Source organism: Epinephelus moara, chromosome 5 (genome assembly GCF_006386435.1).
Source record: "Epinephelus moara isolate mb chromosome 5, YSFRI_EMoa_1.0, whole genome shotgun sequence".
Lineage (NCBI taxonomy): Eukaryota > Metazoa > Chordata > Actinopteri > Perciformes > Serranidae > Epinephelus > Epinephelus moara.
This window is the reverse complement of record NC_065510.1, coordinates 33,694,806-33,708,571: the sequence shown is the minus strand read 5'-3', so window position 1 is coordinate 33,708,571 and position 13,766 is coordinate 33,694,806. Positions and strand designations below refer to the sequence as shown.

At 43.4% G+C, this 13,766-nt stretch overlaps 1 protein-coding gene across 7 annotated transcripts in view; it reads right to left on the bottom strand.

The window, feature by feature from the left end:
• Positions 1-13,766, bottom strand: part of LOC126389719 (nucleosome-remodeling factor subunit BPTF-like) — a 55,551-nt gene that overhangs the window by 21,579 nt on the left and 20,206 nt on the right. For all 7 annotated transcript variants that reach the window (XR_007569893.1, XM_050043535.1, XM_050043537.1 and 4 more), the window contains 9 exons: positions 11,523-13,635; positions 8,813-8,937; positions 7,318-7,446; positions 6,960-7,110; positions 6,718-6,757; positions 5,432-5,657; positions 4,845-4,994; positions 904-1,034; positions 433-547 (listed from right to left, as the gene is read on the bottom strand). Coding sequence is in view for 6 of the 7 variants with exons in the window: in XM_050043535.1 (XP_049899492.1) it covers positions 433-547; positions 904-1,034; positions 4,845-4,994; positions 5,432-5,657; positions 6,718-6,757; positions 6,960-7,110; positions 7,318-7,446; positions 8,813-8,937; positions 11,523-13,635 (3,180 nt within the window). In the remaining variant the exon portion in view is untranslated. The remainder of the gene's footprint in view (positions 1-432; positions 548-903; positions 1,035-4,844; positions 4,995-5,431; positions 5,658-6,717; positions 6,758-6,959; positions 7,111-7,317; positions 7,447-8,812; positions 8,938-11,522; positions 13,636-13,766) is intronic.

Genomic DNA, 13,766 nt, shown 5'->3' with positions numbered 1-13,766 from the left:
AAAATGTTGTGAGCCAGATAGGCCTACATGTATTTTTTATTCAAATAGTTTTTATTCTTTTTGATTTTATCTGATAAAATGTAGGTCTAAAGCTGAAGGAAATTCTTTGCATTTGTGTGTTGCACCAAGAAACGTAGGCTAGCGTCATATCTATCCAGTTTTAAAATAGCATTACCATATATGTAAGTCTATTCAATTTGGATTATAAATCAAAAGAAAAAAATATGAATCTACATGCCATGATGATGTCATACTTCATATAGCCTGCCTATCAATTGCTTTTTAAGCTCAATAAAAACAGATGATATTTGACTGGAATTTTTCCATTGAAATCTTCCAGGAGATGTGGGCGGGCACCACCCTGCAGTGTGCAGTATTTCTTTAAGGTTTTCCAACTGAAAAGAAGTCAAACTCTCACAAAGAGTGCATTACCTTGTTGGACCATGAGGGGTGTTCGGAGTATCGTCTTTCCCATTGGTCCTGTCTGCTGGATCGGTGTTCGGATCACTGTCATGCCTGGACGGATCTGACCACCAGCTGCCAGTACCTAAAAGGATATATTCATGAAGATATTATTAATTGTTTGCTTCAACCCAGCGTCTGAAAAGGTGCAGAGGGGCGCACCTGGAGCTGATGAAAAATTATTCATTATATTCTAGAAAATTATGTACAGAGAAAATGGAGATATAACCAGCTCTATAAAGTTTAAAAAGTACCAACAGCACAGGCTACAAAATCAGTAATGTGAGAGCTTTTTTACAAACATAGTAGAAAATTCAATGAAAACGAAACAAAGCAGAAAGCAGATAATGTACAGACTACAGCTGTGATCACATAAGGGATGAACACACTAAGTCAAAACAACTCTATAATGACTTCAGAGCAGGGAGAAGGCGGTTGTACCTGTTGCTGGGAGCCTGGGGTATTGGGCCTGATGTTGAGCGTGGTGGTGCGGGGCTGGAATGTGGTGTAGGTCTGAGCACCGCCTGCTGTGCTGGAGGGAATGATACCCAGCACTTTCTGCTGAACCACACCTGCAGAGAAAAGAGAAACAGAAAGATACCAGAGTGAACAAATGAGAAGAGAGAGGCATGAGGAGAGGGGTGGGGCGAAGTCAAGGTTTCCCAGGAAGCAGCCTGTCAATTTTAATTATCAGTCAAGACAAGAACATAACTGGTGGAAAGATGAGGAAATGACAAGGAAAAACTTAAAGTGAAGTTAAGTAAGAGACAGAGAGAAAAATGCTGCAAGGAAGGGACAGTTTATCTACGAGGGTAGTTTAAACAAACAGACGTGTGGTTTAAAGATACAATTTTAATTGTATTCTCACAGGACTGCTTGTAAGCTTATATTTTTAGAGATCAATGATGTTTACAAGTCAAATACCTGCCTTTTACTACATCAAACACATCCACCAGCACGTTTGAAAAAGCTTAAACATCGTAATACAATTACTGATGTGAAGCAGCGGCTACATGTTCGCGTGTCACAAGCGAGCAGTTGTACAGAAGTCCTGCATTGATACAACTCAATACATTATTTGTGGGCTTCTCTCCTTGCTCGATGGCCAGCTTTTGATCACAGCAACGGTAAATATTAGTTGAGCAGGTAAACAAAATCTTCAAAGGCTCACTGAAAGCTTAGTTGGGTTTTCCCCAACATACCTGAACCCCCCTGATAAATTATGCATGAGTTCAGATCCTACTTTTTAACTTTAACCTGACAAAGGGAGCGTTTCATATTTGTTCGCCAGGCTCTGTGCCTTAATGAGCTCACGTGAAGCCAATGGCAGAAATGGAAACCATGAGAGTGTCGCTCTTTTTCCTCCTGCTGCCTTCTCGCTGCGGTTTTTCAACCACAACCGAGCAGGTAAACCTATACATCAAGGGTTTCCCTCTTCAAACAGGAACGTTAAAACCGGTCGTAAGACCAGGGGAGTAGCTGCTCTAGTCACACACATCAAACACGCTTTTCTATGGGCTGGCTGTTTGGAGAGGTCGGGGAGTTGGGACTCCGGTGAGTAGAGAGGTCCACTTTTATTCAAAAAGACGGAGGGAAAAAAAGAAAAATGGAATCCCGCTATAGAGGCCTACCTGTCTGGGAAGCAGACCTCAGGGTAAACTTGTTTTCCTGCCTAACTTCCTTAAGCCCTTCCAAAACAAACAGGGCGCCCAACAGTCATGCTGGATAAATACACATGTCCATTAAATGGTTACACTCCACCTGAACTTAGTTTCTCCTTCATGGTAACTTCAAAGGGAAGAAAAATCACTTTCTTTGTATGCTCGGTGAAAATCATTCTCTTCATCTGATGAATGCAAAGATTTATTTAAGCAAGTCTGTATTAAATGATACATTTACTGTATACTGAGATGCTATTTTTAGTGCCATCATTATTGCATCATGTTTAAAAATTAACATATCTTCAGTTCTCTCCACATTTTTCTGTTACTCAGCTTTTCATAAAGGATAAAACTGACTTGTTGTTAAAGCTGTAAAAGAGTTTAAACCTGTGAATCCAAATCAGTTGGCTGATCTGTGGGTACAGCTTAGAAAGGTTCCTAAATTTCCAGACTAACCTCTCCTATCGGATGTTGTTCTGGTTCAAATGCCACATTTGAATTTCAAAATCATCCTGTGCACGCAGCATGTAGTCCAGTAATTGATTTAAAGAAAGCTGAATCTGACCTCTGTAACCCACATGAGAGCTGTCAGCAGCTTTAAATGGAACACGTCAACATGACAGACCACCTCTACCGAGTGTTGAGCAATATCCATCATCCAGTAATTTGACAGGACCACAGACAGGCCAGGTGGTGCTCAGTACAAACCATCGTCTCATCCCTGCGGTGTCAATATTGACGCTGCCAAAAGTTGAAAAGCACCTCTCTTAAGATAGTACAATCCTGAATCTGCAGGGCTGAATTTAGAACTTCAGACTACACAAGTCTACCATCCCAAAAACCATCCAACCAAAATAACAGCTTTCTATTAGATTACCATGCCGACGGGACACAGCCAGACATGATGTGCCACTCCAAACTAAGCTGCTGACGCATGAGGTTGGCACATGGCGGGCACCACAATGGGGCTGGTGCAGACCACGCTGCTACAGTAGCACAAAACACAGCGAGTAGCTGACTCCTTCTGAAATGGTCGCACCTTTTACATTTGTGCAGCTGGAAACAGATGGAACAAAAAGCTTAAAGAGGACCTTTTATGCTTCTCTGTATTTTGCTTTCCATCACAAGCTGCTTTTCTGTAGCTTGTGATGGATTACTTTATATGGTTACCTGCTCCATGCATGTCATTGCAAGTGTTTATATTAAATACACCCTTACTTGCGGCTACATGTCAGCGTCAGGGAAACATAAACTTGGTTGCTGATGTCCTTGAATTCGGATCATATTCCTGCTGGAGCATTTCCGGTTGTGAAGAATTTGGTTTAAAAGCTTTAATTTGTGATTTTCCATGGTTAAAAAGTACAACTTTTTTCTCTTAGAGTCATTCCTTGGCTGCAATGACGATTCAGATATGCATCTAATGGCATTTGCAATCTACTGTGGCACAGTCAATCACTGCTCGTGAACTGCTGCCAAACTGTCAAACTAGGCAGCTCTGCTCAGATATGAATCAAGATCCTGTAATTGGATTGCCTATTTTTCACCTCAAATGTTTTCAGAAACATATTTTAGTGTACTGTTTAGCTGTGATTGACACAGTTGACAGCTGCAGTACAGACTCCTCGGCTCTGATTGGTTGCTTATTTTGACATGCAATAAGGCCATCAGAAGTGCTACAATATATTCAATAAAACAAAATGTTTTAGGATGAATCTACAACATCACTAAAGGACAAACTCGCAAATTAAAGCTAACAGGGAATCACTGAACTAATCGGGAACGTGAGTGATAATTCTGAGGTCTGAACCTGGCTAAATGAAGTGCCTGATTTCAAGCATGTAAAGAAAAATATGGCTGCATTAACACCATGGCCAAACTAACTGTGACAGCTGTGTGACTGATTCAGTGAGGCCAGTGTGTTTGGGGCGGCAGTAGCTCAGTCCATAGGGACTTGGGTTGGGAACCGGAGGGTCGCCAGTTCAAGTCCCCGTCCGGACCAAAATATGGAGCGTGGACTGGTAGCTGGAGAGGTGCCAGTTCACCTCCTGGGCACTGCCGAGGTGCTCCTGAGCAAGGCACCGAACCCCCCAACCGCTCTGAGCGCCTGTCATGGGCAGCCCACTCTGACATCTCTCCACTTAGTGCATGTATAGGTCCTGTTTGTGTTCGGACCTGTGTGTAATTGACAACAGAGTGAAAAAATTGAATTTCCCCTTGGGGATTAATAAAGTATGTAAAATTAAAAAAAAAAAAAAAATTTAATAAGGCTGAACACTTGAGCCCCATAGTTCTGCTAAGATGTGGCCCTTTAAACCGACCGTCTACTTGTGTCCTTGGCTCACTGACAGTGGCAATCAAGGACAGAGGAATGTCTAATTTGTGTCTAATAGGGAGACTTCAAAATATTTGGGCCTGCGGTCGCTGGCACCAGTAACATTTGAAATGAGTGAAGACAGGCTCAGTACTTCTACAGCGCTGTGCGCGTGGTTGGCATGTTAAATTGCTTACAATGGCATCCAATTAATGAGCCAGATCTAATTTGGCTCCTCTGACACCTTTGAAACGTCTCAGCTGTGGGTCCGAGGTGAAGCAATGAAAACACAAACATACATGCATCCCCAAACTGTGGTGGATGGAAAGAAGAAACGTCTACACACTGAATAAATGTAATTTGTGCCCTCCGTCTGCCTCAGAGGTATGACTTATTAAAACCCGCCGTACCTCCTTGTGAAGTTGGCACGTTGACTGTGACGATCTTGCTGTTGGCGGGCAGCGGTAACTTGGTGGTCACCACCTTTCCGCCCACTGAGGTTCCTGTAATCTGGAAGGTGTGCCCACCAGACGAGGCTACGGAGGTCTCCGTGCCCGCTCCTAATGAAGCAAACAAACAAACAAAATATTACGATAAATACTGTTACTATTTTAAATCCAATATCATTACAATTTTTAATAAACTTCGATATCCCCCACGGCAAATCAACAGGCTTAAAACACGATCATATGCATGAAAAAGAAAACCAGATTTTCAGGAAGCTTCACACTTTGTTGTAGAAACATGTCAGTACTGACTAGTTCATTACAACCAATCCAGGAAAACATCTTGAGTTACAGATATATTACAGACTATACCTCAATGTCAACTTCAAGGGTGAATAGCGTCTCTCTTGTGAACACATGTCTAGTGATTTGTTGTGACATGCTCTGCCCCTCAGTTTAGGTAAAAACAAAGATTACACTGTGCTTCCTTGCAGCTCCACCAGACTCAAGGACAGCAAACTGGCTTTTAGTTACACTACTGTATAAAGTACCTTGTGTGCTTTGACCCTGCTTGACCCAGGTGGCGAACGACTGCTGGAAGTTCTTGTTCTGCTGGAATGTGACGGGGGTGCCCATCTTGGTGGACAGTACCACCTTGGTGCTGGGGGTGCCCTGGCCTGAGATTGAGCCGACGATTACTTTGGGCGTGGCGACGGGTGTTGCGGGAGTCCCTGCTGGGGTGGCTGTGACTGAGCCGGGTTTCTGCTCCAGACGTTTCTGAGATGGTATAAAAGTCAGTCAGTACATTAACATAGAAACCAATGACAGAAGTATTCAAAAGAACTGCCAACACATTAAATCTGTCGAGTAGAAGTGAGCTGATACAGTGGTATAGCTTGGTATAGACAGGGATGTCTGTGCGTTTTCTGCCTGGCCAAATGATACCATCAGCAGTCTGTTGGCTTGGGCCACCTTTCACTCATTTTCTTTGAAAAAGAGCAAGTGTGTCTACATCCCAGTAATCAAACAGTGTCTTCTTTCAGCCAAGTTCAGACCAAAGACTCGCAATGAGACGTGTTGAAACTTGCACCTACTTGAAATGCACCGTTCTGCAACGCTATGGGACTTGCCAATTTACACCAATGGGACTAGAGAAGACAGTGTATCGTCTCCATAAAGAAAACTCTCTATATCTAAATTCTAACTTACATCTTTTCAGGCTTTTTTTTCTAGTAAGCTGGGTATAATTTATAGCATCTTCTCAAAAATGAGAGTTGAAAATTTGGAGCCATGCTTCAATGGAATACCTGGGGGGCTTATGCAAATTTATGTCGTGATTTTATTTACGTAAATGTTAAGCCTTGTGTAATATAGACTGCTCTTCCTCAAACAAACTGATGAGTTTCTCTCCTTTCTACGTCAAAAACGTTGTCATTTTAACAAGCTAACAATTTGTAACCGACTTAACCAGCTGACAATGCTCCAAGCTGATTGGCTGTTGAAACAGGTGACGTGCCTTACATTCTAAAACCAGCCACTAGTGACTTGCCAAGCTGAGTCACAGGCGACACCACCTGCCGGCTTGAGTCAAACTGAGAGAGGCCAGTTCACACTGCTACAAGTTTTACCTACAAAGTTCTCGCTAACGTAAGGTCTGAACGCAGCTTTAGAAGTGTTTTCTGTTACATGCACCTTTTCCTCCAATAAAAGTAAAACACAAGCCTCTGTTGGAACACATTTTCAAAAAGGCTTTCTTTAATAATCTCTTTCAAGATCAATGAGCCTTTCAAGAAATGGAACATTCAATGGAAAAGTGACTAAACTGAACTGCACGCACCTTGGCCTGCTCTGCAGCCTGAGCTTTCTCTTTCTCCACCCTGTAAAAGAAAAAAGAGCCCCAAGCTTACATCTCAGCAAACGGTTGAAAATAAACAAAGTTAGGTTCTACAAATTTAAAATATTCGACAATCGTTCCACACATCCTAAAACGTAGATGTTACGTCGATGAAAGGAAAATATCATGGATTAAAAACATTTTGTGCATCTGCCTGAAACACTCTCCATGCTTGACCCTCTGACCTTTCTGAGAAGGCTCTGATCTCCCACAGGTCCAGCTCCTCCTCAGGCACCCAGGTCTCGATCACCACTGGGCCTGTCTGCTTGGCAGGCTCAGGCTTCTTAGGGCGCAAGGCACTGGAACGCAGCCCCTTCCTCTGAGGGGTGTGGGTTTCTGGGATGGTGCATCAGTAACAGATCATTAAAGTTATTGTGTCATTTTTTTAACATTGCAACACAAAAAAAGCAGTACAACTGATGGCTAAAAATAGTCACATGAGTTCATCCATTTTTGTCTTGTTAGTCTAAATCTTCCATTTTAATTGATCACGGGCCACCTTAACTCTCTCTTCAGTGTCAGGAAAAAAAAAGTGCGTCTAACCTTTCGGCGTCTCTGGCACTCCGAGCGGACAGATGATTTTGCGGATGCAGTACTCGGAGCGAATGCCGTAGGGTCCCACGTCACGGCGCTTGATGATCTCGGTGGTGGTGATTTCAGTATCTGATGTCTCTGTAGCAATGAGTGGGGATAGGGCTGGGTTGGTATGGTGATGAGGAGGAGAGCCCGAGAAGATGGAGGAAACGCACTCCAACATAAACACAGTGACACCCACATGACACTGAAGGCTGTCTTTCAAGACAAACATTTTTACATGTTTCTCTGGGCCAACATGGGGATAAGGAGGACAGTCAAATCTTACAGGAAAAATAATAATTTCTACATCTTATATACTTTTTTTCCCAAAGAGCACAATTACAGGAAAACTTTGGTATTTTTTTACCTGGTCCCTATTTACCCATGTTTTTCTATTTTTCTTTTTCTTTCAAGTGACGAAAAGAAGCAACATTTTTTGAAAGTGGTTCAGTATTGAGAGAAACTGCTGCAGCCCCGGCAGTCAAGCAGGCTGCAATGACAGGATCCTACAGAGAAATGAAACATTGTTCTTAACCATTTGCTGATCTAATCCATAAATGTGTATAACCAAGAATAACCAAGACTTGCTGAAGGAAGTTTCGTTCTGAAATCCTGTAGAGTGTTCCACATTGTCAAAATGAGCCAAATATTTAGCCATGACACTGAAAAACTGAGAGATAACACTAAGCTACACTATCTGTTCTCCAACACAACACACTCGTCTCTCCAACCCTCATTAATGTTTCAACCCTTGTTTTCCTGTGACAAGTCACCTCTCACAACAATTCAAAAAAAGACTTCTTCATGGTCACAAGAACCAGGGAAAGGTAAGCAAAATATTTCAATTCTCTGTAGGGTCTTTAACGTAATGTTGTCAGCCTGTCAGTAGTCTCACTCACCAGACCTTTCTCAAGATAAGAAAGGTCTGGCTGGGCCGACTCTCACTTTAAGATTGGAGAAAAAAACGCCCCGGCTTTTTTTTTTATTTCTTTCAACCAATCACAATCGTTCTTGGCGGTGCCACAGCAACGGTGCGCTTGCAAAAATATTGCCAGGGGAAACAGGTTTTGGTGTAACACACCCACAAAAATATCACCTACAGGACGCGAACCATGGCAGAAAAATGGCTACATCCCCACAAGATCAAACACCGCAAAAGTTAGTAAAGGACGTGTTGAAAACTGCTACACAACCGGAGGTGGCAGGGCGGGACTTCAGCGGGTGGCTCGTTCAGCCCAATGAGAGGCTGATCTATGCAGCGAACTTCCTAGCCTGTCAGTGGCAAAAGCAAGCACTTCTGATGTACCTAAACTAAGATGCAAAGCTGCCTGTAGGGATGACACTGTAGCCTGAAATTTCCCTTTAATTCCCTAAAAAAACCTCCCATTTGAGCAGTTCTCTCCTCCCAGGACATTTTTATTGGGTGGGGGTTAGATGGTTTGGGAAAATAGGGGGGTTATACCTGTGCGTGTGGTGCCGACAGCAGCGGATGGTTTGACAGCCATGTCGTCCCATCTTAGAGACGCCCACAGGAGCCTCAGCATCAGGCTCACACCAGCCAAAGACTTCACTGTCTGCAGGCGATACCTACAACACAACCCCAATTATTAGTCATGTATATAAACGGTTTAATGTTGTCCAAATATTGTGTGTCGATTACAACTTTGCACCTAAACATAGCCTGAAAAAAAGCTTGACAGAAAGAATTTCCTGGAAAATGTCTGTTGTGTAAATTCTGTTGAAAATGTTATATTTAAATGGGGATATGGAAACGTCTGACAGAAATAATAGTTGTCCTACAGCTATGAGCTGAGGGGTTACTGGCGGTCCCCACTGCCCCGGTGTCATGCAGTTTATTAGTGCAGGGCAACTGACCGCTAATGACTCGCTCAGTGTTACAGAAAACACATTGCAACGCGATCATGGAACAGGAAGAAGCAGAGTTAAAACAGACTGAGGTTTGGGTGATGTTGCTATCCCCTCATGACCATTTCCATGAAAGAAATACAACAACCGACTGCCATTGTTAATAAATCACTTCATAGGCTAATTTGGTCGAGGGATAGATTTTATCTCGGACTACAAAAGCACATAAAACAACAGTTTTAACTCACAAAGTTCAAAGTTGGAGCTTGCGCATATTTCATTTGGTCCTTTTTAATTCACAATTTTGGGTGTAACAGACTGCTCTGAGTCTATAATAAAATGACAGGATGTCATCCATCAATGAAAAATGTCTCTTAGAAGGAATATTCCCTCCGTGCATCATTATGACCATGACTGCTGTTCCGACAATGAACTTGGCACTCATCTTAAAACATCTTGAACATCTAGAAAAACATCAGCACAAGGCTATGTGTGTATTGGGGTTTGGTGGATATTCCCTTTCCCATGTGTAACCACAGGCGGGAAACTATCCCTGGGTTGCAGGGCTGGGTCACTGCATAAAGTGAACATCCTGACACTTGTCCGCCGGATGATTCATGAAGGCTTTGGAACCCTGAGGTCCGGTTAAAATAATGCGTGTGACACTAGGCTCAGAGCCACAACATCGCTCAGGGCCAAAGCTGCAAACAGCAGACAGGAAGAGAGACTTAGAGAACAACAAATCAACAAGGCATGGCACAAAACCAGGAGAGGGTTTAAAGGTGGATGCTGAAGGGACATAGTGTTGGCCTTGTCGCCTCTGATGTCTTGTGTAAACATCACAAACTGTTATAGACGTGTTTGTGGTTGTAAAACATTGTCAAACATTTCAAATTAAGCAACTTCTCAGGCTTTATGTCACCCAGGAAATCAATAAGCATCGGGCAGAACGGAACATGAAAACATACGGTAAATGTGGATAATCCTGCTCTTACGACTACAAACCACAGCAGCCATATGTTTTGATTTCCATTTCACAGTATCCAGACATCACACACACTGTACTTTGACACTGAACACACAAATCCTTGATGAACATGTGGCAAAAAAAAATTCTCTTAAAGACTGGATACACTCTCTGGCTGTGTGCTCCGCTACAAATTATAAATCTTTTTTTAATTCCCCCAAAACACAGGGGGTGTCCTCTGATTCAGTTGGTTTGTGAAATATTTTACTCTGAAGTGGCCTTTTAAAAAAGTAAGGGTATAACTGAATTCTAGTTTAGCCATAACTTTTAATTAAAAGTAAATTTGGAGTGCTGCCCTTGCGTGATTTTTAATGAATATTTTTTGGGGAGTCATTGGCTACAAATCACATCTGACTGACTAAAACTTTAGTCTTATGTTAATTAGATTTGGGCTTTCTGTGTTGGAATTTCCATCTTTATTTGAAGTACAGTTTTGTATGTCTAAGTATACACGATCCACAGTGTTGATGTTAGGACCATCATCATTGCATGTGCTCTTTATTTGCATTGGTTTCCTTTGGTAGTTTTTTCCCCCCCACATGCACAAAGTAGCATATGTGTTAGGTATCAGATAAACCACAGCAGGTGCCCTTGAACAACACGCTAGCCTCAAAACTTGAGTTTCCCACTGACCACTGAAAGAGCAAAGATGGATCAAATGCTAAGGATGAATTTCACCATGGAAAAATGCTCCTTAACCAGCGACTCTGTCAGTGAATACACTGTATGATTATGTGTTAAGTCAGTACAAGGGGAGAAACCTAGGAGAAAGAAAGAATGAAAACTTGCAATGAAAAAAATTCAATGTATTGAAGCCCACACTGACTCAGACCCTATCAGGTATTAGAAAATAAACTTTACATTTAAGGTTGAAATAATGTCCCTTAATTAATCATGTCTAGTTGTGGTGTTAGATCTGTGTAAAAAGGTTGTTTGCTTTTTGTTGCACGAGACAATGTTGCGAGAAGATGCACTTTAAGTTTTTTGAGAGAGGAACACAGTCAACCTGGTGGCTCAGGCAATGCAGAGACATCTGACGCTGCCTCTGGACCACCAGAGAAACACTAGAGCTGACCAAGAGTGTGTTCAAACCAGCCATCACTCACATCTCCATGATCAAAGCAACCACCGCTAAAGTTGGAATGCATCTGTTTTCCCTGATTTTAAGGTATCTGCATTGTAATGGCCCAAGATACACATGTGACTGCATTAAATTTTTTAGAATTCGGTGTTCATACAGTGTAAAATACATGTAGGGAAATAAGATAAGTGAGTTTACCTCCAGGTGATGCCAAACGTGGGCCTGGGTGAAGGATAAGGCCAGATGTCCAGTGCTGGCTTGGCATTGTAGTTAAATATGGACACCTCACGGAATCCGCCTCGCCTCGCCAGCACCTTCAAGTCGTCATGTGGCAGTACAAAAATACTCTTGCGGTTGCTCTTGGTGACAAACTTGCGGTAAGAAGGAAGGGCGGTGTCTGAGCGTGTCTTCTTGGTGCGGGAGAACTTGAGGAGGCGGACACGGCCCTTTGTCGATGATGAGTCCACGAGGCTCACAGCAACAGTTGACACTGAGGTTCTACCTCTGGCGTCAGTCGCTGACTTACTCATAGAGGCTGAGTGCGTTGTCTTCTGTTCTTGTGTCACTATTTCACTCTGGCTGTCCTCCGACTGACCATCGTGCCCAGGGGAACAGATTTTGGTCACAGTTGTTTTGGTCATGGTGGTGAGGGTGGACACCGCGCTGTTTTCTGTCGTCGACACCGCTCCAGATGCATTCGGGGGCACTTTGGCTATCCTCATCTCTGTGGAAACTACTGTCGTGGTGGTTGTGGAGGTTGTGGTTACCTGGGTGATGATGGTCTTGAGCGGCTCTGTCGTCCCACTGTTACTATTCTCCTCCGTGAAGTCGTCGCTTAGACTGGACTCTTCTGCTGAAGGTATGGGAGACGGAGCCATTCTGATGATCTTGATCACGGGACTAGGTTTAGTCTCCTCAGACTGAAATGGTGACGTGCTGCTGTGTTGTCGAGTGCTCTCATTATTAGCTCCAAGTGCCTCTATGTTGTTCTCCAGCCTCGTTATCTTCAGCGGAGGTGTGTAGTCCTGGTCTAATACCGTTGTCCTACGTTCTACCTCTACCTTAGAAGCTAGGCTTGGTTCCTTCCCCCCAACCTCTGTACAGTCATTCACAGGGGCCAAATCTCCGTTCACTAAAGACTTTACCTGCGTGCTGTCCTTCAACGAGACAACAAGCCCTTGTTCTTCAACTTTACCAATACTGTTTACCTTGGGCTGAGGACTGTTGGTAAGCACACCATTATTTGAGCTCATTACAGAGTTAGTCAACATGCTTTCACTCCCCGAGCCATCATTACCATTTACCTGAGGGAGAGGAGAAACGGGCTCGGGAGTGCTATTGTCTTCAGTTCTACTTTGTCCAATGCCTTTAATAACTCCTTGGTTCTCTTCTGGCCCCGTGCCATTTTCCTCTGTACCCGAACGCGCTGAGCTTAAAGTTTCTGTGTTTTGCTGAATACATTTAGAAGGAGATGTGTTTTGACTGCTTATTTGGTCAAGAACACTTGGAGATGTCCTTAGAGAGTCCAATTTCAAGTTGGGTACCTTAGACCCTGTGTTTTCAATATATTCAGCCTTAGCAACATGTGACGGCACACTGGTTGTTTGTCGCTCTAAAGAGCCATGAATCCCCCCTGCTGTTGTTTCATGTACATCAGACAGTGAAACGCCCTCTTGGCCCGAACTGTCTGTATTAGTTTCTTTTGGCCCCGTAGTCCTTTCCACTAAGTCTGCCTCCAATACCTGTGGCATGGAGGGAGTTTGGTTTTGTGGTGAAGCTGAATCTTCACCTGTACCTGTACTGCAACTGTCTTTGGGTGTGGAGTCTGGAGCAGGAGAAGGAAGAGGAGGAGATACAGTCTCATCTGTAGTTTTACAGAGTTCAGCCTGACTCTCCCCTTCGACCTCTCGTCCTCCAACTTTTCCTGGCCCTGGAGTTTGTGTTGTGGAAGATTTCTCCTCCACTTTCACGGCGCCACCAAGTGCAAGCTGTTTCTGAGAGAAAGTCTGGGGCTTGAGTGGTGACCGCGGCCGGACTGGAGTGCTTGGAACGGGGTGTGAAGTGGATGAAACTGGCGTAGGAGTCTGAGGGTTGGAGGCAGTCACCTGCTGCCTCTGCCTCTCTTCAATAATGTGCTGCTTCACTCGTCGCTCCAGCAGGCTGTCCAGCTTGGAGGACTTGACTTTCTTCTTGTAGGCAATGCGGGTGAGGAAACCCTTGCTGACATCCACTACATCGTAGTTAAAGGGTCGTGTAGGGTCATCTGTAGGCTCCTCCTTCATGGAAGCCTTCTCCTCCTGAATACTGGACCCTGGAGAGAAAGTTAATTCAGACTTTAATCTACACTGATATAAAACTGTGATACTTCTTCACAATATCTGTCAAAAAAAAGCTCAAAGTAAATTTTGTATTCATAAAACATGTTCAAGTTTAAAATGAAGC